Raw genomic sequence first — 25,570 nt, 5'->3', positions numbered from 1 at the left:
TACTAGTAATGTGGCATTTACTAGCTCATGTTATAACAGGTCCTATACTGATTGATGCATTCTAATTCATCAATAGCTACATAGTTGTAACTAATGTAATTACGAATTAATGTGTATGTTTTACATACTGTTGGTTTTCTAGTAAATGATTCCTTGAGAAAATCTGTTACCCATCTTCCTTAAGCAGTAGACCAGTCCCTTTGTTCATCTCTCTATAAAGTTTACTTTTTATTGTTGTTCTAGGAGCACAGCTTGGGACAGTAATTTCTCTTCCTCTTTCTGGAATAATTTGTTTCTATATGAATTGGACTTATGTCTTCTACCTTTTTGGTAAGTTTACTCAAAAATTAAACTTAAATCATAATGTAACAATTCCAAAATGTATTAATAGTCTAATAACTGGTTAAAAATATATATTCCAACTCACTAAGTTACCAACTCCTAAACCACAAATTTCTAAAATACTTAATGAAAATCTGTTTTTTAAGTTTATTTGCTTAAAATGATCTAGTTGACTTATGATGTGATACTAATTTTGGAATATTTCTCAATAGAAACTGCTGTTGAATCCAAGACTTTAATGCTATGCTCACTACCAAAAACTACAGTGTTTGTTATTATAAAAATTTATATTTTGAAAAGATTTTTTCTCAAGCAAAGTAGGATGCCCTCACTTGATAGCTTTAATATTTTCTCTTTCTTTCTCTTTCTTTTCTCACTACCAAAAACTACAGTGTTGGTTATTATAAAAATTTACATTTTGAAAAGATTTTTTCTCAAGCAAAGTAGGATGCCCTCACTTGATAGCTTTAATTTTTTCTCTTTTTATTCAGTCTCAGGGCCTTTCATTTCTCAATCTCATTAGCAGGGTGATACATGTTTTTAATAAATTAGATTGCCATGTAGACATTTCATGCAGAAAATACATCTGCACTCTAAACAAAAAACAAATCAATGAGTGAAAACAGATACCTGTGGAAATAATAGATTGTGAAAATTTATTTTTCAAAATGTTTGTCTGGTAGACTCTGATAAGCAGAGTCGTATGCTTAAAGTTGTTCTATTCAAAACTTATAGGAAATAATATAGATAGCAAGTATCCCACTAGGAAATTATGAGTGGAACTTGAAATCAACACCAAGCTGAAACCAGTTTTACTTTGATAATTTATGATTACATAGTTTTTTCAAGACATGTAAAAATTGATGTTGGTGCATTCTAATTTTATTTAACTATTTTCCATTTTCAGGTATAGTTGGCATCGTTTGGTTTATTTTATGGATCTTTTTCGTTAGTGAAACGCCAGAAACTCACAAGACAATCTCCCGCCATGAAAAAGAATATATTCTTTCATCATTAAAAAATCAGGTATGGACTCTGGCACATTTATTTTATTTTATTTTTTTTATTTGGGAGACAGAGAGAGAACACAAGCTGGGTGAGAAGCAGAGAGAGAAGCAGACTCCCTGCAAAGGAGGGAACCCAATACAGGACTCCGGGATCATGACCTGAGCTGAAGGCAGACACTTAACCAGCTGAGCCACCCAGGTGCCCTATTTGGCACATTTTTAAAACAGTTTCAGAACTTTTTTTTCTTCAGAAGTGAGGTACCAATTTTTTAAACAGATATTTCTATTGTGCGTGTTCTGGGCAAAGTAGAGACCAGGCAAATGAAATAGATGAAGTATTGGTTTATTTTATCTGAGAAATTCCAATCTTTTAAGGTTAAGTTCATGAAAAATTACTTTCTTTTTTTTTTTTAAATTATTTAATTTTTTATTTGACAGAGAGAGAAATCACAAGTAGGCAGAGAGGCAGGCAGATAGGAAGGGAGAAGCAGGCTCCCCGCTGAGCAGAGAGCCCGATGCGGGGCTCGATCCCAGGACCCTGGGATCATGACCTGAGCTGAAGGCAGAGGCTCAACCCACTGAGCCACCCAGGTGCCCCGAAAAATTACTTTCATAAGTCACTTCAATTTTTCTTTTTTTTAAGTAATCTCTACATCCAATGTGGGACTCAAACCCACACCCTGAGATCAAGGGCTGCATGCTCTACCAACTGAGCCTGCCAGGCGCCCATAAGTTGCTCTAAACCTTCTAGAATAATGATTATTGGTGCATCTTAAGTTTGTCTTCTTAATTAATAGAAAATAAAATGTTAGTTGTTAGAAAACCAGTGTTTTTATCTACATTTTATTTATTTATTTATTTTTCTCTTCTCTTTTTTCCCCTCTCCCAAGCCCTTATCTATATTTTAAATGAGTGTGATATAATAAGGAAAACAGCACATTTGTTATGACATATAGTATGATATATACCTACCTGTTTGCTCCTCTAGAGTAGATCCTTGGAAAAGAATTACATGTTATTAAAGCTAGATTTTTATCACTTAATAAAGCACAATAGCATGTCAGAAATAAAAATCTGTCATAATTTAACACAGTTAATCTTCAAGTCATGGAAATAAAATATTTGTCTTTTGGAGGGAATAAAAGAACATAAAAAATCAGGAAAAATTAAAATGTATTCAGTCTTCTTTAGCATTTTAATGCCTTCAGTGTGACTTTATTAGTTTAAGAACAAAATATTTTATATTAAAACTTTTCTTGGGGCACCTGGGTAGCTCGGTGGGTTAAGGCTCTGCCTTCCGCTCAGATCATGATCTCGGGGTCGATGGATCGAGCCCCACATCGGGCTCTCTGCTCTGCAGGGAGCCTGCTTCCCACTCTCTCTTCCTGCCTCTCTGCCTGCTTGTGATCTCTCTCCCTCTGTCAAATAAATAAATAAAATCTTAAAAAAAAAAAACTTTTCTTACCCATTAAGTTGTTATTATTGATATTTTCAGTTTTTATATATAGTATAACCAGGCAGCAATTAAATATTGACTCATTCACCTTTCTTTTTAAGTTTTTAAATTTTGCTACAAATGTCTCTATAAGCTGCTGAACTTTAGGGAATATGGCGCCTCTTGGTCTTCAGGTTGGCAAAAACGCAGAAAAAAATCACAATATAGTATAAAGTTGCTTTATTCACTTGGTATCCTCTGTGATGTTGATCAAATGAGTGACCCACTTTACTCCTAAGGGACAGATAAAAATAATGTAATGCATTGTGAGATCTTGCCATATAAAACTTGATACGTCTTGTCACATTTTCTCAACATTGATGGTAACAGCTTATTTATTTCATTACTTCATTTCATCACTATTTCATCACTATTTCATCACTATTTTTATGGACTTATGAAACCTTTTAGTTTATTTAGATTTTTTTAAAGATTTATTTATTTATTTATTTGACAAACAGAGATCACAAGTAGGCAGAGAGGGAGGCAGAGAGAGAGGAGGGGGGAAGCAGGCTCCCCGCTGAGCAGAGAACCCAATGCGGGGCTCGATCCCAGGACCCTGGGATCATGACCTGAGCCAAAGGCAGAGGCTTTAACACACTGAGCCACCCAGGCGCCCCAGTTTATTTAGATTTTTTAAAAAGCTTGCTTTCTCTACCTCGATATGTGTCTAAAGCTGTCCCTTACCCAAACTTAAGGTTAATTTGTTTTTCCATATACTTCAGAAAATGGAATACTCAGAAGCTAGAGGAGTTAGGAGGATTATGTTTCATAGAATTCCAAACTGCATTCTTAAGCCAGATGATGTTGTGATTAAAAATGTCACAAGATAAAGGTGCCTGGCCGGCTCAGTTGGTAGAGTATGAGACTCTGGATCTCAGGGCTGTGAGTTTGAGCGCCGCATAGGACAAAGTATTTACTTTAAAAAAAAAAAAAAGAAATGTCATAAAATAATGATGTGTTACATGAAGTTCCACCTTTAAATCTTGAAATCTTAAGAATCTAAGAATCTAAAATCTAAGAAATGTGCAGCATCCGCTGAACTTCATTCATTCTTTAAACATTTTTTTTGAGAATTACCATGTCCTAGGTTCTTTGTCAGGTACTGAGGACTTAAAAATTAATACAAGAAAGAAAATGAGGGGTGCCTGAGTGGCTCAGTGGTTAAGTGTCTGCCTTCAGCTCTGGTCATGATCCCATAGTCCTGGGATTGAGCCCCATATCCGGTTCCCTGCTCTACGGGAAGCCTGCTTCTCCCTCTTCCACTCCCCCTGCTTGTGTTCCCTCTCTGGCTGTGTCTCTCTCTCTTTGTCAAATAAATAAATAAAGTCTTAAAAAAAAAAAAAAAAAGAAAGAAAGAAAATGAACAAGGCATGGTTCCTGGTGTACCTGTGATCTCCAGAGAGAGACAGACATGTGTGCACATAATTTCAATATGATATATGCTTCTGTATCAAAATAAAAGTTCCATCTCCTCCTCTTCCCCCAAATCCCCTACATCTTTGATACAGAGTGAAAAACACAAGAGTGTACCTACCAAGTCAGATAAAAAGTCCCTAGGGGAAAAAAGGCACAAGAAGATTAATAATAATTCTTCCTCTCTTTAAAATAGTCATGAACCCTGGAGGCAGAAACATAGATGGCTGTATTAGCTTTTGAGAAGGAAACCACAGAGCTTCAGTGTATAGGAAATGTAATAATCTGATGCTCCAGGCCAGTGGATTCATGTTTCTTAATCATCATCATTAAAAAGGTGGGGGTTAACACTCAATATAGGTATATTTATTCATGCTTATCTATAGGTACTACTGTACTTACAGGTATTATAAAACATGTCTAAAAATAGACTTTTTGAAGAGTGAATAAAATGAAATAAACAGTGTGTACATGAATTTGGAATTTCAATGGGAAAAACTTTTTATTACTTAAAAATTGGTAATAATAATGTTTAATGGGAGCAGTGTTGACTGTGTTGTATCTGATGAGCCTACCGTGACTTTGCTGGGTGCAGCAGCTGACAAAAGACTGATGAGGACAAGTGTCAGTTCCACTGTTGTCTTAGTGTTCCTGTGAGCCTGGGTTATTAGAATTCTCTTCCATGACTTTCTGTTAGAACCTTTTGAAGACAGTGTCAGTTTTGTAGATTTGTTTTCATTAAAACTGGTTAAAAAAAATCCATAAGCCCACTTAAAAAGGTGGGGGTAAACTGTACTGTGTTGTAGTTGTGAGGGTGAGCCGACAAGTGAGGACACCGTCAACCCCTTCGGACTGGGGAGGTAATACAGTGTATGACTGTCCGACATACTCCAGGGCCAACCTAGTTATTAAATATTAATGGTGTTTAGTTTCTCTTCTTTAGAATAAAAGTGAGTATAGATAGATGTTCTAAAACAGGGACGCCTTCGGCTCAGGTCATGATCCTAGGATCCTGGGATCTAGTGCCCCGTCAGGCTCCTTGCTCAGCGGGGAACCTCTTCTCTCTCTGCCTGCCGTTGTGCTGTCTCTCTCTCTGACAAATAAAATCTTAAAAAAAAAAAAAAAATTCTAAAATGTTCTTCCATACAGCGAGGGATCATCTTACATCCCCCTCGGGTGCTTACACCCTACTTTGAAGACCATTTCTCCAGATGCCACGTAAACAAACCTTCTATTGTGACCTTCTTATAAGTCATTGGAACTGAGTAAAGATTGGATGGTAAAATAGGAATTCTAGTGCCTGGCACATAATAGGCGCTCAATAAATACTTGTTGTTTGTTGAAAAAAAAAATAGGAATTCTGATAGGACTTGCAGTCTCATTCCTTTGCCCTTATGTCAACCTCTGAATTTTATTATGAAACTATTCTCTATTTTATAGATTTTATAGATGGAGAAATTAATACTGCAAGTGAATTCTGACATTCATAAGGAGTTATAAGATTACATTCCTGTTTTTTCTTTCAACCTGAATCATGGACATCTCTATCGCTGTTTAATATTTTGAAAGAGTTGGTTTAAAACTCTGGAATTTACTGGGGCACCTGGGTGACTCAGTTGGTGAAGTGTCCAAGTCTTAATTTCAGCTCAGGTCATGATCTCAGGGTTGTAAGATCTTCCCCGCATCAGGCTGGATGTCTGCTTCTCTGTCTCAATCTCTCCCCCTTCTCCTTCTTGTGCTCTCTCTCTCTCTCTCTCTCTCTAAAATAAGTGAATCTTTACCCCCTCCAAAAAAAGCTTCTGGAGCTTACTAATCAAGGCTGGTAATGTGTTCCAGATGGGATTTTGGCTGATAAAGTACAGATATAAACATAACATGTACTAATAGTGCCTGTTATTTTTTTCAGCTTTCTTCACAGAAGTCAGTGCCATGGACATCCATGCTAAAATCATCGCCTCTTTGGGCTATTGTAGTTGCACATTTTTCTTACAACTGGACTTTTTATACTTTATTGACGTTATTGCCTACTTACATGAAGGAGATCCTAAGGTTCAATGTTCAAGAGGTAAGAAAAAATAATGATCTCTTTCTGATATAAAGGATACTTTTTTTTAAAAGATTTTATTTATTTATTTGACAGAGAAAGCAAGAGAGGGAATACAAGCAGGGGGAGTGGGAAGGGAGAAGCAGACTCCTTGCCGAGCCCAGAGCCTGATGTGGGGCTCGATCCCAGGACCCCGGGATCATGACCTGAGCCTAAGGCAAACGCTTAACAATTGAGCCACCCAGGTGCCCCAAAAGTACATTTGAAACTGCACACAGAATTTGTTTTTACCCATATAAAAGTCAGTTATTTTGTATCTTCCATTTTACACTGCTTTTTTAGAGGCTTTTAGAGACTGCTTTTTTTGCTTCGCAGTTGTACCTTCTTTGTTCAGTGTGTGTTCTTGATTCAAGGCATCTTTTGGCAGGTATCCCCCTTAACCATAAAGGTCTTAGTAGTCCCTCATAATGTGCCAGGATATCAGATGACAATTTCAAGCATACCCATCGTCACTTCTCCAAGGGCTGGTGAGGGCGCTCTGCTGGCAGCTGAGAGAACTTGCGAGCCATGAGGTTCCTGGGCAGAGGTTGCTCTGAGGCATTATTCATGCACTGGCAGGCTGTAACTGCAAAGCTGTGTAAGAAGGGCCTTCCTAGGATGCCTGGGTGGATCACTGTGTTAGGCATCTGCCTTCAGCTCAGGTCATGACCCCAGGGTCCTGGGATCGAGTCCTGCATTGGGCTCCCTGCTCAGTGGGGAGTCTGCTTCCCCCTCTGCTTCTGACCCTCCTCCCCGCTTGTGTGCCCCCCACTCTCTGTCTCAAATAAATAAATAAAATCTTTTTAGAAAGGGATGCCTGGGTGGCTCAGTGGGTTAAAGCCTCTGCCTTCGGCTCAGGTCATGATCCCAGGGTCCTGGGATTGAGCCCTGCATAGGGCTCTCTGCTCAGCGGGGAGCCTGCTTCCTCCCCCTCCGGCCTGCCTCTCTGCCTACTTGTGATCTCTGTCTGTCAAATAAATAAATAAAATCTTAAAAAAAAAAAAATTTTTTTAAAAAAAGAAAAAGAAAAACCTCCTGAAACTGCCAGTTCTTTTGAACCCATAGAATTGAGGCAGTTTCTATCATAATCTCTGTGCTGATGGGTTTTGTCTTTTAAGAGATTGAGGAAAAGCCTAAAGAGAAAGAGGCAGTTTGTAAGGAAAGTTGGTGGTGTTTTGCCTTCAAAATAAAAGACAGGTCAAAGACCTAAATGTGAGAGCTAAAACGATAAAACTCTTAGAAGGTATACTTCTTTGTGACCTTCACAACAGTTTCTTATATATAATACCAAAAGCATACGTGACCAAAGAAAAAATATATAAATTAGATTTCATCAAAATTAAAAACTTTTGTGCCTCAGAGGACACTATCAAGAATGAAAATACACACACACACATACACACGAATGAAAATCCACTAAATAGGAGAAAATATCTGTAAACCGAAATCATTTATCTTCCATTTTTATACAAAAATATTTTTTCTTTCAAAATTCAAAGAAATGTGAATGAAGTTTAAAGTAATTCTCGGGGCGCCTGGGTGGCTCAGTGGGTTCAAGCCTCTGCCTTCGGCTGAGGTCATGATCTCAGGTTCCTGGGATCCAGCCCCGCGTTGGGCTCTCTGCTCCGTGGGGAGCCTGCTTTCTCCTCTCTCTCTGCCTGCCTCTCTGCCTACTTGCAATCTCTCTTTGTCAAATAAATAAAATCTTAAAAAAAAAAGTTTAAAATAATTCTCTAGTTGTATAAAAGCCCCTTTTTAAAATGAATTCCTTTTTGGGGCACCTGGGTGGCTCAGTGGGTTAAGCCTCTGCCTTCTGCTCAGGTCATGATCTCAGGGTCCTTGGATCGAGCCCCGAATCGGGCTCTCTGCTCAGCGGGGAGCCTGCTTCCCCCCCTCCCCCGCCACCTGCCTCTCTGCCTATTTGTGATTTTTCTCTCTGTCAAATAAATAAATCTTTTTTAAAAAATTAAAATAAAATAAAATAAATAAAATAAAATAAAATGAATTCCTTTTTGACCTTTGTTCAAAATAAAGCCTGCTTGGAAAAGCGTTATATTTAAAATTATAATCTCAATTTAAAATTTTAAAGCTCTTGATCCTTTGTTATAAGTTTTCTTTTTCATAGTTTAGCTTCACTAGTTATCCTCACTTTTCTTTTTTCCTAATTTTTCCTAATTCTAATGTCCCTATTTTTTTTAAGTTTTTTTTTTAAAAGATTTTATTTATTTTTGTGAGAGAGAGCAAGCGAGGGTGGGGGCAGGGTTGGGCGGAAGGAGAAGCCTACTCCCCACTGAACAGGGAGCCTGACCCTGGGATCATGACCTGAGCTGAAGACAGATTCTTAACCAACTGAGCCATCCAGGCACCCGGTTTTGAAGATTTATAGTAGTTTGCAGAACGTAGTTGTAGGTTCTAGCAGAGTTTTTAACATTTGAACCTTAAGTGGAAAATTTCAGTAACTCTGATGAATTATCAGTCTTATCCCACAAGAGAACAAGACCAAGATCAGAAAATTCACTTCTCTATCTGCTTCAGTTTATTCATGTGTAGGATTCTGCCACAAATAATGATATATGTGATCCTACTCTGCAGAAATCTAAATAGAATAAAATTTAAGGAGGAGGGGCACGTGGGTGGCTCAGTCGTTAAGCGTCTGCCTTTGGCTCAGGTTATGATCCCAGGGTCCTGGGATTGAGCCCCTGCCTCCTGCTCCCTGCTCTGCTTCTCCCTCTCCCTCTGCCTGTGCTTGTGTTCCCCCTCTCGCTGTTTCTCTCTCTCTCTCTGTCAAATAAATAAAATCTTTTTTTAAAAAATTTTAAGAGGAAATTACTCAGCTCAGTACAAGAAAGAAACAAAAATCTTAGCTATAGAAGTAGAACTTGAAGCATACAGCACTGAATATAGAGGACCACAAACTGATGAAAAAAACTGAATCTTAAGCACACTTAAATTCTTAAATTTAAAATATCAACAGATTTTTTTGGTTTGTACCATTCATGATGCTTAAATGGAATTATTACCAGATTTAAATACCACTGAGAAAATATCTTTCTACCTTTTTTGTAAAACACGACCTTAGTTGTAAAATACTAAAAGGTGTATCCATCTTTCTCAGACTATAAAAACATTTGTTCTTATCAAAATTAGACCATTTATTATTGGCACCCCAGGTTTATGCTGGGAAAAAAATGATTAGAAGAAGGAAATGTCTTCTTTTTTTCCGAGTATGTGTTTTTCATTTTACAGAATTTGTGATTTCCTAAAAAGCTGACTGTCAGATCACTTCCTACAAAGCAAATAGCACATTTCCATGTTAAATTGTTTCATATCTCCTGGTGCTTTTATTTTTTTTAGGTGGGAACTTAAAGGAAAAGAAGAGGGAAAAATAGAGGTCTGTCACCTCACTACCTGTGTCCTCTGCTCAAAGTATGTGGTAGTGCACTGGACACTTGACTTAGATGGTGTGCATTCTAGAATAATTCATTAAGCGATACATTGGAGTTATATAGTTTTCTGTATCTGCATGTTATAAAACTATTTGTATAAATACAAATATAAATATGTATAATTATAAATATATAATTATATATACCATATAACAATTTTATATAATTTTATTTTTATTTGTTATTTAAATTTATATAATTTTATATAATTTATAAATATATGTTAAATATTTTCTATCTTTATATTTATATAAAATATAAATTATTATATCACTTAAAATAGAAATAAATTTTAAAATATAAATGAGAGTAATTACATATAATAATTTTAAATATAAAGATATAATACATACATAATATATAATATGTAAGTATTATGTAAATATAAATAAATAAGTGAAAATTGACCAAAAACTAGTCAATAGGGAGAATCTGTAGCTACTAGATTTGTCCTCTCTTACTGAAGCTGTACCCCAGGTCCCAAAATAACATGCAAGATTACCTTGAGCAGACTGGACTGTTTAAACAGCAACAGGATATTGCTATGAATCTCCTTTTTGAGTGCTGGTGGGTGTGCGTATGTGTATGTTGTTTGGGTTCTTCCCCCTCCCCCCACCCCCAACACATAATTAATTCTAAATCTTCTTATTCCTTCCAGAATGGGCTACTCTCTGCACTGCCTTATTTTGGCTGTTGGTTATGTATGATCCTTTCTGGTCAAGCTGCTGACAATTTAAGGGCAAAATGGAATTTTTCAACAATATGTGTCCGAAGAGTTTTTAGCCTGATAGGTAAGTGAATTGAATCAAGGTTTGTTTCAGTTTACCATTATTTACTGTGTTTATAGTGCAAGGCAAAATAAAAATGGTATTAGTCATTTATTTTGTCCACATATTAAAACACTATGTTTTTAATGCATGTAGTGCATTTCTGTACAAGATGGTTAGTTCTTTCTGAACCATGCATTTTGAGGGTTAATATTTTTTTTTAAAGATTTTATTTATTTGACAGAGATGACAGGCAGAGAGGCAGGCAGAGAGAGAAGGGGGAAGCAGGCTCCCTGCTGAGCAGAGAGCCTGATGCGGGGCTCCATCCCAGGACCCTGGGATCATGACCTGAGCCGAAGGCAGAGGCTTTAACCCACTGAGCCACCCAGGCGCCCCTTGAGGGTTAATATTGATAATATCCTATTATCTCCACCATAGTCTTATAACTATAAAAAATGGCTTGCTTTGCCGAATATCATTTCCAGAATTTTATAAACCACAGTGTTTTCAGGTCTAAGTTTGCAGTGAAAATAATTATTTAAGCCTCCATCCCTTTTCTAAATGAACACATTTTCAACTTGAATCCAAAAACATTTACTGACATCATTACATTAAGTGAGGACCTATAAATCAAAGAACTCAAAGGAACATTCAGTAATCATATGTTTCAGACTGCTTTCATAAAGGTAGATTTTAAAACTTTCTATGACAATTGCTTTATTTTTTTTTTTTTTTTAAGATCTTCGGTAAGTGGAGACCCTGGAAGTCTCTGATGGCTATGCTTCAGAAATTACCTTATAAAAGGACGCTATTCAGGATAATTCTGCAAACCCCTTCTGAGCAGCTACTGCTGGAAGGTGCTGTCCTGTTCTATTGCTTACTTATTTCAACTCCCAAGAATTTTTCCTCACCTGCAAATGAAATAGATCCCATTAGATTCATCCAATTTTCTCTTTTTTGGCTCTGTTCACCTGCTCTGTCCAATATGGTAGCCACTATCCATATATGGCTATTTACATTTAATTGAAACTTAAAAATAAGTTTCTTGACTGCAGTGCATACAAATACAACATTTCCAACATCACAGAGAGTTATTGGATAGGTGCTGCTGTAGAACAGAGAAAAAGTGGCAACCCATTCATTAAGTCCCTTCCTGTTACTTTTATTTTGTGCTTAACTGCCTATAATAAAATATGTGTATTGCTATCAATGCTAAAACCTAGATGGAGTGTTCTTCTAACTTTATTCAACAGAATTTATCTAGTTTATCTTCTTTGGTCATATGAACTTTAAATCTCATTCTGTACCAAATATAGCTTCTCTCTAGAACTGTATTTTTCATTCTCTTCTTGCTCTTTGTAGAACTTTAGCTGAGTCTCGGCAAGGAAGATTTAATAATGTTGCATTGTGATATTGTCTTTTACATTACTTTCACATTAGTTGCATTATGTCTATGTGTTTTTCAGCAGTTTTCGTTTTGTCGTGAAAACTATTCAGTCTTCTATGCAGTATAGCATTTCTACAGTAGGTGGCAGTAGTGTCAAATCTCAGATTTATACTATATTAAGGTAACCGAAGCAAATATTAATACTGGGGCTTCTTTTCTGTTTATAACTTTTTAACTGCAGGAATGATTGGACCTGCAGTATTCCTGGTAGCCGCTGGATTTATAGGTTGTGATTATTCATTGGCCGTTGCATTCTTAACCATATCGACAACACTGGGAGGCTTTTGCTCTTCTGGATTTAGCATCAACCATCTGGATATTGCTCCTTCGTGAGTACTAATATAAAAATTGGCTATGATTGACTTTAAATTTTTTTTTAATTGTGGTTAAGTATATATAACATGAAATACACCATTTTAACCATTTTTAAGTGTACAGTTCTATGGCGTTAACTACATTCAGGTATGAAGATGGTATGCAGCTATCACCAACCATCCATTTCTAGAACTTTGTCATCTTCCCAAGCTGAAACTGTTTCCATTAAACACTAACTCCCCATTCCTAACCTGCCCACCATCCCTGGCAACTTCCATTCTACTTTCTTTCTCTATAAATTAACTACTCTAGGAATGACTTTAAATTCTTAAACAAGAGGCATCTGGGTGGCACAATCAGTTGAGCATCCACTCAGTTTTGGCTCAGGTGGTGATCTCAGGGTCATGGGATCCAGCCCCACCTCAGTTCTGCACTCAGCACAGAGTTGGCTTAAGACTCCCTCCTTCCCCCTCTACTGCTCCCCACTCCATTCTCATTCTCTCTCAAATAAATAAAATAGCTTAAAAAACAAATTTTTAAACAAGATTTCAGTTTGCATAATAACACATGAAATTCTTTTTAAATTTAAAATTTTAACGTCATCACCTCTGTACACAGTTTCCAAAAAAACATTACGCATAACACATGATAACTTGTGTCTGTCCACCCATCTAGAGTGGAAACTCGCAAGGCAGATGCTGTCTTACCATCCCCAAGGCTTACCATGGGCTTGGCACATGGTGGGCATTTAGTTGGATGGATGAATGCCCAAGACCAGACCAAGTTATTTGTCCAATTATTATCTTACCTATGTGCAAATATATTTGTCTAGCACTTGATAGCTTATAAATCACTTTCACAAACATTACCTCATTTTATCCTTAAAACATTCCTAATGAGATAGATATTCTTAACTTATTTTATAACTAAAGATTCAGAGCAATTAAGTGATTTTCTTACATCACATAGCTAATAAATGATAGAGCCCAAACTTGAACCTAAACTTCTTATCTTTAAGCCCAGAATTCTTTTTACAGCTCCTTCTCTGGAAATATTCTTTGGACCACATACTTCTAGGATTCATTTGTGCCAGTCAACAAGGTAGAGGAGGGGGCTATGTAAATATTTTAGCCCAGAAGATTTTATGTGCTTAATTTTTAATGGATATGAATTTATTTTTGGAGAAAACATCAGTGGTCCTGTACCATGTTTACACTTTCCCAAATTCTTCACACCTGGACTACCACAGAATTTTCTGATCTTATTAATCCTCAGTCTCCCATCCCTTCAATAAGTACTTCAGTAAGAAGTCAGAGAAGTTGGGGCACCTGGGTGGCTCAGTGGGTTAACGCCTCTGCCTTCGGCTCAGGTCATGATCCCAAGGGTCCTGGGATCAAGCCCCACGTCGGGCTCTCTGCTCAGAGAGGAGTCTGCTTCCCTTGCTCTCTCTCTGCCTGCCTCTCTGCCTACTTGTGATCTCTGTCTGTCAAATAAATAAATAAAATTTTAAAAAAAAAAAAAGAAGAAGAAGAAGTCAGAGAAGTTTCCATAGATCAGACTGTAAGTGTGCCCAGCTCCCTGCTGAATCCTGTCTGCCACTTTTCAGCACCTTCTACTAAAGGTTCATTCTCAGCCCCTGTGGCAGTGCTGTTTCCTCTCCACCCCTCTGCACCCTTCTCAGTTCACACCCTAGCTCTTATTAGGCCTTTCCAGACCATTAATGCCTACTTTCTTCTCTTCCTCTTCTCAGTGCATTCCAGTTATAATTTTATGCTAGATGCATTTATATTCACTGCCTTACCTTGATTTGTAATTATTTTAAATGCAACTCTTATCTTTCTTATCTCCCCATTTGGATGTAAACTCATCAGACTGAGACAGGCTATACGTTCATATCACAGCTTCTGCACAAGGAGAGGCACACCCAGTCCATACTTGTTGAGTGGTTGATTTATATAACCATACCAAGGGAGTAGGAACTTCAGTGCTACATATACCCTTAACAATGAGGAGCCAAGGAGGAAAATCAGCAACACTTAGGCACTGGACCAAGAAACCATTTGGTATAAAAAGTAACCTAAGCAAAAGCTCTGGAACTATAAGCACAGAGAGCACAGGGGCCAAGTCCACCTTATTGAGCCCAGCCATACCAGAACCTCGCCCTGTGCTGGGTCTTGGTCACGTCTCAATCAAGGGCATGAATGGAAGAATGAAAACAGCCTTTCACATTTAGCACCATGTTAAAACTCTTTCTTAAAAAATATTTGGGTATTGATTTCATTGTATGTCAACACTTTTCTTTAATGCTCTTTCTTTAGTATTATATAATAAAATCAATTTTTATATTCTCTATTAAATTTAAATACAGAATCCACAACCAACATGGAAAATCCTCTACATTATGGTCCCAATTTACCTCTATAATTTTATTTCTCTCTCCCTTGCCTCATCTAATTTGTACTTCGCCCCAGGTGAACTAAACTACTATTTATTCTCAAAAAATATCCCCCAAGAGACACACACACATCACACACACATATCCTTTTCTACCTTTGGCCCTGTGCTCATGCCAGTCTATATAACTGGAATGCCCGCACTCTGGATTTTTCTCATGTCTTGTAGTAATTAGATTCAGATAATATATCCCTGACCAGATTCACTGGCCTGTGACCTCAGGGAATCACATCCAGAAGCCCCTGGTAATATTAATTTTGATCACCCAGTCAAGATGTTGTAGTTTCTCTAATAACTACTTACTTTTTCCCCCTTCAACAAGGCATCCCTGGAAAGATGCTTGGAGATCATACAAACATCCTTCTCATCACCCTCCTCACCAACTTAGATTTAGTACCCATTGTTGATCCACGCCAAACCAGTTTTACCATGGTGGCTTCAAAACCGTGGTATTTCTGCCCTATCTTTCCCTCCACATTTAATCAGTTGGCATTCTTTTGTAAGGAAGATCTTCCCTCCTCCTCCACTTATTTATGCATCATCAGCGTGGACTCAGAGATTCCTAATTTATTTGATGAGCTATAATCCGTTATTGTCCGTATCTGTTTTTATGCTCACGTTATCTCAGATTTAGCCATAGGTGCCCCTCCAAGCTGGGTCCTGTAGCCTATTGACATTCCCCACACCCCTTCACCATCCCCCACCCTGCTTCTTCTTTGACCACATCTTTATTGATGAAACAACTAGATGTTCCAGATTCATCTTGTATCTTCCCTGCCTTGAAATACCTTGGAATCAGTGATTTCCCCAAGGAATCCTGGTTCCTTTCAGTAAAGAGTGGTGTTTAGAAACCAAGGCCCTGGCAAGAGATCATATGCCTTCATTACTAAGTTAGATTGCCTCTCCTAAGCAGGTGTTAGTTACTACTTAGAAATCACTTGAAGCATTGACTGTTGCCAAAGGTTTATTTACAAGTAGAACACTATAGGGGCACATGGGTGGCTCAGTGGGTTAAAGGCAGAAGGCTCTGCCTTCTGCTCAGGTTATGATCCCAGGGTCCTGGGATTGAGCCCTGCAACGGGCTCTCTGCTCAGTGGGGAGCCTGCTTCCTCCTTTCTCTCTCTGCCTGCCTCTCTGCCACTTGTGATCTCTGTCAAATAAATAAATAATCTTTAAAAAAATCTTTAAATAATCTTTAAAAAAAAACAGAACACAAAAGTTGGCAATTTTATCAAATTATTTCTTTTACATCTTTTGTATGCTGAATAGCACATAGTAGGCCTTGTTTTAAAACTTTTTTTTACTTTCTTATCTTTGGGATGTTGAAGTGATCCTTCAGTCCTTCATAGAATTATCAAGGTACCAGCAGAGACTTGCAAATCTTTCTAGAGTGAGTTGTAGGGTTGCCTTCCTCCACAAAGGAGCAAAAGATGACAGCTTTAAATGTATGCTACTTTTATTATGAAGTTATTATTTCTTAATTCTAGTTTAGTTGTTTAGTTATCTCCTTATTTCCATAATCATAACTGTTAATTAGGACAATGTATGGGTTAAAGCTGAGTTCACATATCAGCTACATTATATGTATTTAAATAGCTCTAAAAAGTATCTGTAGGGGCCCCTGGCTGGCTCAGTAGAGCATGTGACTCTTGATCTCAGGGTGGTGAGTTCAAGCTCCTTGTTGGGTGTAGAGCTTACTTAAAATTTAGAAATAGGAGTACCTGGCTGGCTTAGTCGGTAGAGCATACAATTCTTGTTCTTGGGGTCATGAGTTCAAGCGCCACATAGGGCATAGAGCTTACATAAATAATAAATAAATATTAAAAGTGTCTCCATAATAGTGAATTCCACAGGGTACTATGTAAATTTATATTGACAATAATATTGAGATTGAGGTTAGAAATACAATATTTTCTGAGATTAGGAATAAAAGGAAATAGTATATCTAAATGAGATTTTACTTATTAAAATATTTTGTCCTCTCAACTTCTTTGCTTTATACCCAAAATAATTTAAATAGACATATTTTAATATTTAGCCATACTTTATGGATAATATGTTATTTATTTACTTTTTTATATATGTATTTACTTTCACATAATTCTTTCATGGAATTAACTACATTAATAATATGTGACTGCATATTACTTTACCTCACTGATTTATACCTTGCTAATCTAATCACAGACTTAGGATAGAAGGACCCTCAAAATTTAGAATTCTAACAAAAGTTAAACTGCATAGGCCTATGGAGCCTGTCATTCTTTATACGGTTTGAATCTGGTAGTTGTTTATTTAACTAACAATGGTAACTACTTGCCTTAAACAGTAATATTTTTGTTGGTAATTAGAAATTTGTAAGAACAATAACTGGTATATACTGACTAAATAGCCACCCATTTTACAGAGAAAGTGGTACCTTCTTGAGTTAATTATTGTCATAGTATTTCAAATAATTAAAATCAATTTAAACTTTCAGAACCAGAAATAGATGTGATTCATTATTAAACCCATTAGTTACAGTCTTGGCAGTGTTTAAATTCTGAAGTTCAAACATCTCTTGTATAGTTTCATGTGATTTTTATCTTTAAACTAGAAAATTACATTAATCCCACTTAAATATAAAATGTTTTATCTTTTTATTTTTTTTAAAGATTTTATTTATTTATTTGACAGACAGAGATTACAAGTAGGCAGAGAGGCAGGCAGAGAGAGAGAGGAGGAAGCAGGCTCCCCGCTGAGCAGAGAGCCGGATGCGGGGCTCGATCCCAGGACCCTGGGATCATGACCTGAGCCGAAGGCAGAGGCTTTAACCCACTGAGCCACCCAGGCACCCCTGTTTTATCTTTTTAATGTAATGCTGACTTACATTTTTTAAAGTATAAGAATCTGATAATCAGAATAGTAAAAATATTGGGGGTATAGCTCAGTGGTAGAGCATTTGACTGCAGAATAGTAAAAATATTACACTGTATGTAAGAAGTCTATTGTGATTAAAAAAAAAAACTCTGAATATGTCTTATCCTATCTAGCAATGTAATATTTTCACATCCCAAAATTGATCATGCATGAAAGTTGTTGGTTTTTTAAATTTTTTTTATTTGACAGAGATACCACAAGAAGGCAGAGAGGCAGACGGTGGGTGGAGGGGGGGCGGAGGGCCGGGAAGCAGGTTCCCTGCTGAGCAGAGAGCCTGATGTGGGGCTCGATCCCAGGACCCTGGGATCATGACCTGAGCCAAAGGCAGAGGGTTTAACCCACTGAGCCACCCAGGCAGCCCCATGCATGAAAGTTTTATTACAATGCCTGTCACATAGAGTGTGCTCAGTAAACATTTGTTGAAGGAATAATCTCTGGTTTTATCATGAGACCAAATGTCTAATGTTGAATTGTTTACAGAATACCAAAGTCTTCATCAAAAAAAAAAAAAAAATCAAAACAGAAGGAAGAATTTTTGTGTAACTTACAAGCTAGGAAATGCTTATTGAGTATACTTATTGGTGAGTTAAGAAGTAAAGTTTAGGGGCATCTGAGTGGCTCAGTCGGTTAAGCATCTGCCTTCAGCTCAGGTCATGATCCCAGAGTCCTGGGATCGAGCCCCGCATCGGGCTCTCTACTCAGCAGGGAGCCTGCTTCCCTTCCTCTCTCTGCCTGCCTCTCTGCCTACCTGTGATCTCTGTCTGTCAAATAAATAAATAAAATCTAAAAAAAACAAAAAAAAAATTTTTTTTTTAAAGAAAATGTTGTTCAATTTAGTGATAATTAGAAAGATCTGATACAGGGGCACCTGGGTGGCTCAGTGTCAAGCATCTGCCTTTGGCTCGGGTCATGATCCCAGGGTCATGGGATCCCTATGTAGGGCTCTGTGCTCAGAGGGGAGCCTGCTTCTCCCTCTGCCCCTACCCACTCATGCTTGTGCACACTCTCTCTCAAGTGCTTAAAATCTTTAAAAAAAAAAAGGAAAGGAAAGGAAAGAAAGATCTGAATCTGATACAAACACAACAGGGGCGCCTGGGTGGCTCAGTTGGTTAAGTGTCTGGCTTCAGCTCAGGTCATGATCCCAGGGTCCTGGAATCGAGTCCGATGTCAGGTTCCCTGCTCCACAAGAAGTCTGATTCTCCCTTCCTTTCCCTCTCCCTTCCTCTCTCTCTCTCTGTCTCTCATGAATAAATAAATTAAAAAAAAAATCGATACAAACACAACGGAAATAAGAGCCCCTTGAAGCTGAAGGAATAAAGACATGAGATGTCATTTCTGAGGGACAGAGAATAGAAGAAGCCTAACCAAATTTCTGCACAGTGACGTGAAGCATGTATTTGAGATTTACAAAGTAGGAACAAAGACTGATTACCCAAGAAAGGATTCAAAGAAATAGCAAATAATTAAAGAACTGAAATATGTTCTTTAATGCTACTGATTAGAGAAGGAATCTGGAAAGGATTTCTCTTGAAGTGAGTTAAACAAAATGACATTGTTCCATTATGTAGCTTATAGAATCATAGAAAGTGAGAACCAGGACGGATTTACAGTAACTCATTCCTTGCTACTCCAAGTGTGGCCCACAGCCCAGGAGCATCAGTGTTAACTCGGGAGCTTGTGCAAAGTGCAGAATCTCAGGCCTGACCCCAGCCTTGCTGAACTGGGATCTGCGTGTTAAGGTCCTCAGGTGATTCTTGTGCATCTTCAGCTACAAGGCCCTGGCCTAGTCAAGTCCTGTCCCTCCTACAACAGACATGTCTGTTGAGCTCGCTCTCTATGACACTATAAAAAATAACACCCAGCTGTGTTATGAGATGTGTGCAATGAGATCAGTCTAGTTCAGGAAATAAGCAGTAAAAAAATAAATAACTGTAATATATTATGATAAGTCAGTCTTCTGACAAATATTTATCTAATACCTGCCAATTACCAGCCATAACAGACATAGCCCTGGCCTGTGAAGCTTTTGGTCTAGGATGGTAGAAACGAAAGGCTCACACAGATAAAAAAAACTTTCTGAAGAAAAAATGAGAGAATACAAGAGAGAGATATAATGTGGATGAAGGAGTAAAGGAAGGTCTGTCTGAGCAAATGACATTTAAGCTAAAGTCTAAGGAAAGAATTAAGTTAGCCACCCCTGGGGCAAATAATATACGTTAATAAAAATAATTAATTAAAAAGAAAAGTTAGCCAGGCATGGGTGCCTGGGTGACTCAGTTGGTTAAGCAACTGCCTTTGGCTCAGGTCATGATCCTGGATTCCCAGGATCAAGTAACGCATCGGGCTCCCCTCCCAACAGTAGTCTGCTTCTCATTCTGACCCTCCCCCGTCTTGTGCTCTATCTCTCATTCTCTCTCTCTCAAATAAATAAATAAAATCTTTTTAAAAATTATTTAAAAAATAATAAGTTAGCCAGGCAAAAAGGGAATGGTGTTCCTGAGAGAAGAATTTATATGAGTAGGAAAAGAAATCAGTGTGTGTCTTAGTCTACTCAGGCTGCCAGAACAAAATACCATAGACTCGGTGGCTTAAACAACAGAAATTTATTTTCTCACAGTTCAAAGTCCAAGATCAAGGTGCCAGCATGTTTAGTTTCTTGTCAGAACTATCTGGTTTGCAGATAGGCTGCTTTTTGCTATATGCGCCCATGGCACTTCCCTCGTGTGTCTGAAGGCATGCTCGCATGTGTGCAGAGAGAGAAGAGCTCCAGTGTCTCTCATTCTTCCTTTAAGGGCACCCATACAATAGATGGGACTTGACAATAGATTAGACCTGAAGAGTAAGGAGAGATCAAACATGATGATTTCCAGGCATTCTGTATCTGCAGCTGGATAGATGGATGTGCCACTTATTGGAGCTGGGATACCTTGAAGGAGGAAGAGTCTTGGAGGAAAATAAAAATTTCAGACATGTTAAATTTTAGATATTTCTGAAAACATCTAGAAAATAGTAATTAAAGGCAGTAGGATTTATGGATCTGGAACTCAGAGCATTTGGATTGAAATGAAAATTAAGGAATAATAATACACATTTTAAAGTATTGAAAGACAAAAATTGCCTTGGGAGAGAGTGACAAGTGATCCCAGGACTGGATCTTGGCAAACACTTAGCACCCAGAAAGAGGGAAATAACTAGAAAAGGAAACTAAAAAGGAGCAACAGGGAAGATAGAAGGAAAATCAAGAATGTGTTGTCAAGAAAGCCAAGATCGGGGTGCCTGGGTGGCTCAGTGGGTTAAAGTCTCTGCCTTCGGCTCAGGTCATGATCTCAGGGTCCTGGGATTGAGCCCCGCATCAGGCTCTCTGCTCAGCGGGGAGCCTGCTTCCTCCTCTCTCTCTGCCTGCCTCTCTGCCTACTTGGGATCTCTGTCTGTCAAATAAATAAATAAATCTAAAAAAAAAAAAAATGAAAGCCAAGATCATCCAATCTTCAAGAATGGGCTCTGGATAAGAGATAAAGATTTAGATCTACAACATCTAAAGATTTAGATGTAAATCTAATAAAAGATTTAGATCTACAACATATGAGTTGTAGATAAAGCCATGGAATTGGATAAAATTGCTCAGGAAATGATGAAAATCTTGGGAATTCATCAAGAGAAAGAACCTGACGCAGGAGTAACTGAAAAGAAGCAACAGGAGAAAGAGAAGGAAAATAAGTAGAGACTGGAATCCCCAAAGGGAGGGCTTGATTAACAGTGTCAGATGCCACAGAGAAGCCAAGTAAAGCAAGAATGGAAATGTTCCTCTCCAGATGGAGAAGTTCATTAAACATATTGGTGAAAAGGCTTCTGTAGAACAAGGAGAAGGAAGCTAGGCTGCGGTGACTTAAGGAATGAATGGAAAGATAAGGAAGTGAAGACCGTCAGCATAAAGCAGTGATCTCAAAAGTGTGATTCTTAGCCCATCCACATCCAAATCATCAGGACTGCTTCTTAAAAATAAAGCAGAATCACGATCACAGGGCTAGGGAAAGAATCTATCTGCATTTTGTCGCTCCTCCCGGTGGTTTTCATGGACTTTAAAAATGTGAGAACTACTGCCAATAAACAACTGTTTCAAAACTATAAACTATGAAGGGAAGGAGAAAAAGCTAAAGAGAGACACATATTGATGGAAGATTGTCTTTTTTTTTTTTTAAGGTGAAAGAGACCCAGGTTGTAAATATAGTGAGAAAAGAAGTCCAATAAACAAGGAAGGGTTAAAGCTGAAAGGAAGAAGTTACAACTAGTGGTTGGTAGAAGTCAGGAAGGGATGAAACTCAGAGTCCAAGTAGAGGGATTAGCTTTCAAATAAGAAGAAATGGAAGGTAGTAAGGTGGATTCAGTTAAAGAAAAGTTCTGAGTTGAGTGAGATGAGAACGTGGGAATTGTAGTGACTCAAAATATGTCCACACATTCTTCAACACGTCTCCCTTTGGAAGATGGAGCCTATTTCCCCTTCTCTTGGGTGTGGACTGGATTTAGTGACTTGTTTCTAATGAATGTGGCAGGAGTAGTGATATCTGACTAGGTCATAAATGGCATCACAACAGCTTCCTTGCTCTCTGTCTCTCTCAGATGACTCATCTATCATGTAGGGAGGACACTTAGGAGCCCTGCGGCAAGGCCAACTTGGGGAGAACCAAGGCCATCGCCAGCAGCCGCATGAGTGAGCTTAGAAGGGGGTAATGCAGGCCCAGCCAACATGACTGAAACTTCATGAGAAAATCTGACCCAGAACCACCCAGCTAAACCACGTCTACATTCCTGACCCACAGAACCTGTGAGAGGATAAATATTTGTTCTCAGCTGCAAGGTTTGAAGTAATTTATAATGTAGCAGTAGATAACTAATTGAAAAATCTTAACTGTCAGTCTTTGATTTCTTTGTGACATGGGACTCAAGTTCATTGCTGAGACTAAGAAAGAAGATAGGTGAAGAAAAAGACTTGAGAATCATAAAAGTTCAAACTAGCTACTGGGGAAAATTGTCCGTAAGAACTCATTGAAGGGGTTTTTGGCATTGACGAGGATCAGAGGCGATTGGAGATGAATTTTGTACTTCTCTATTTTACAGAGTTGTTCTTCCAGTGGTGTTCAGCAGCCCAAGTATAGCACTGAAAATGTGCTGTAGGATTGATTTAGGCTTGAGATTTTAATAAGCTGAGGGTTGATGAATATGGGATATGGGAATTGAGGGTCTGGGCACAAGATATCTAGGCTGTGTTATCTCTCAGATGCTTTTAGTTGAAGTAATAGAAACCTTAATTCAAGCTGGCTAAACAGCATAGTCTATTGATTCACTTTAGTGTAAAATCCAGTGACAGTTGGCTTCAGGCAAGAGTTGACATCAGCTGTTCACTAATATTACCAAAGATTCATTTCTTTTGCACCCTCTAGCTTTCATGATATTAGTTTTACCCTGAGACTGGGTGTGCTTCTTAAATCACACAATGAAATGATTGCCAGTAACTACCAGAATTGCATGCTGCTCTACTCACATCGTCAAGAAAGAAAAGAATCTTTTCCTCTCTGTACCATGGAAGTAAGGCCTGGGCTTCATTTTGATTGAACCAAAGCAAGTTACATAACCACCCCTGAACCAATCCCTACAACCAAGAGAATACCATCTGACTTTAGGACAATTAGCACTGACCCTAAAGTTAGAGGTGAAGGAGTCAGTATCCCCCAAATCTCATGGGAATGGATGCTGAGAAGGCCACTGGTAATGTCCACTGCAACACATGAAGACGTGAGCAGGAAGAACTCATTTTGAAGATGAAGAAATTCAGGTACAGACAGAGGAGTTGGGTGGCTTCCGAAGTCACCCCTAGGAAATGGCAGACCTAAGATTTGAATCCAGGTCTCAGCAACATGATTCAGGGATCTTTCTGCTACATCAAGTTGTCTCTTGAAGATCTTAAAAACTGGTCATTGTTCAGTAGTTATTTTGAGAACTCAGGGAAAAGAACTCATTGCCAAGAACAGATACATACTCTGGTTGCCTCAGTTTATGTGAGTTTATTTTAAAACTAAGTAAATAAACATGAGAAGTAAAAATTGTAAGGAACATAAAATTGGCTCACTAGCCAGCTAGCCAGAAAAAAGGTAGTGAGCCACCCACTCCATTTCATGGAGCTGAAATGTAATTCAGGATTCACCAGGTGCCTTCAGTCCTCAGGAGCTCTGGAATCTGGCAAGAACTTCTGGGAAGGGGGGGGAAATATATGTGTGTATATATATTTATATTTATATGTATACATACACACATAGTACCTACCTTATAAGATTATAGAACACATATACACTTGCTTATACACTTAGCTCATTATAGTAAGTGCATTTGCACATAACACAATAGACTATTATTTTCTGGGAAACTTTGAGTCAGGTCCCATGACCAGGGTTACAAATCAATCCAAGTAAAATAATAAAGGGCTGATTGGTGAGCTCTTAGAAAAGAAAAGGCTGATTACTGGGGAGTAACCATTGGATCATTAACAGCCAAAAGAGCAAAATGGTCTAATTTCTCAGCATTTTTAGCCTCATACATAGAGGGAACACAATATATATGGTACATCAGGATTTCAAGTAGATCTCCCATGATAACCTTTTGGATAAGTTGGAAAAAGATGAATTGTATGTACAATTAGGTGGGTGTGTAATTACTAAATTTCAGTGTCATGGCATGTGGATTAAAGGATCTAGTCATTTAACAAACACTGTACCCAGCGACTCTACCAAATGTTGAAGACACAAACATGAAGGTAACATGGTCCCTGTTTGCATCTGTAGAAGCTTCTGGTAGCTTGGGAGGATGGTAAGGTCACATCCTGGCGCATATACTGGATGATGGCCAAGCAGGATCCTGGAACTGGGCTTCAGGCATCAGCTGAGTGGTTGAACTTCGTATCTTGAAGACCCTGTTCTAGTCCTGGCATTCTGTGAGTCATAAGTCAAAAAAAGACATTTATCTAGATATAGTATGAAACGAAACAGTTTAGTAACATAAATGATGTCAACAAGTAGTTGTAGAAGTTGGTAAGTACATGTATGCACCATGCACTTACCTCCAGATACGTGGTTGTAATCAACATATGTATATATGTGAACAGCATATGTAACTTCTAAAAATATATTGCTGTACAAATGTAAGGTCATCTCATCAAAGTCAAAATGATTTCCCTCCCTATATTTTGATTCAGCCCTTCAGAAGAGCTTGCAGTTTTTATTTTCCAACTAGAATTTCTTTGTTCAAAGGATGCTAGGTTGTTTCTAGTTCTCCGTGTATTGGTTAACTGGGGGATTACCTATCTTTTGACCATGTTGTTGCTTAGTTGCTTTTTCTTTGGTAACAACTGAGTGCCCATGCACTAGATAACGCTCTGGTAATTAGAACAAGAATTTTTTTTTTAAATTTATTTGACAGAGATTACAAGTAGGCAGAGAGGCAGGCAGAGAGAGAGAGGAGGAAGCAGGCTCCCTGCTGAACAGAAAGCCCGATGTGGGGCTCGATCCCAGGACCCTGGGATCATGACCTGAGCCGAAGGCAGAGGCTTTAACCCACTGAGCCACCCAGGCGCCCCTAGAACAAGAATATTTGAGGGCCACAGACTGTTAAGCATTCAACACTGGAGCTTATGGTGAAAAATTAAGCTCAAGAAAACTGGTAATTCCTATAGATTGAATTCAGTGATGACTATGGCAGCATTATTCAGCAGGCAGCATTACAGATTATAACCTTATATTACTAAGTACTGATTTGGAGTCAGACAAATTGGGTGACATTTTACAGTCTTTCTTCATCTGTAGTATGGAGATAGGAATCCCTACCTCATGGA

The 25,570-nt window shown here is 38.1% G+C and overlaps 1 protein-coding gene across 1 annotated transcript in view; it reads left to right on the top strand.

Annotated features, from left to right (window-relative positions):
- SLC17A5 (solute carrier family 17 member 5) overlaps window positions 1-25,570 on the top strand; it is a 49,123-nt gene that overhangs the window by 14,621 nt on the left and 8,932 nt on the right. The window contains exons 5-9 of the mRNA XM_080806998.1: window positions 244-330; window positions 1,250-1,368; window positions 6,167-6,325; window positions 10,448-10,580; window positions 12,185-12,332. Of these exons, the coding sequence (XP_080663124.1) occupies window positions 244-330; window positions 1,250-1,368; window positions 6,167-6,325; window positions 10,448-10,580; window positions 12,185-12,332 (646 nt within the window). The remainder of the gene's footprint in view (window positions 1-243; window positions 331-1,249; window positions 1,369-6,166; window positions 6,326-10,447; window positions 10,581-12,184; window positions 12,333-25,570) is intronic.

This window comes from Martes martes (assembly GCF_963455335.1).
Source record: "Martes martes genome assembly, chromosome: 6".
In the NCBI taxonomy this organism is placed as follows: domain Eukaryota; kingdom Metazoa; phylum Chordata; class Mammalia; order Carnivora; family Mustelidae; genus Martes; species Martes martes.
This window is presented reverse-complemented; position numbering and strand designations above follow the sequence as displayed.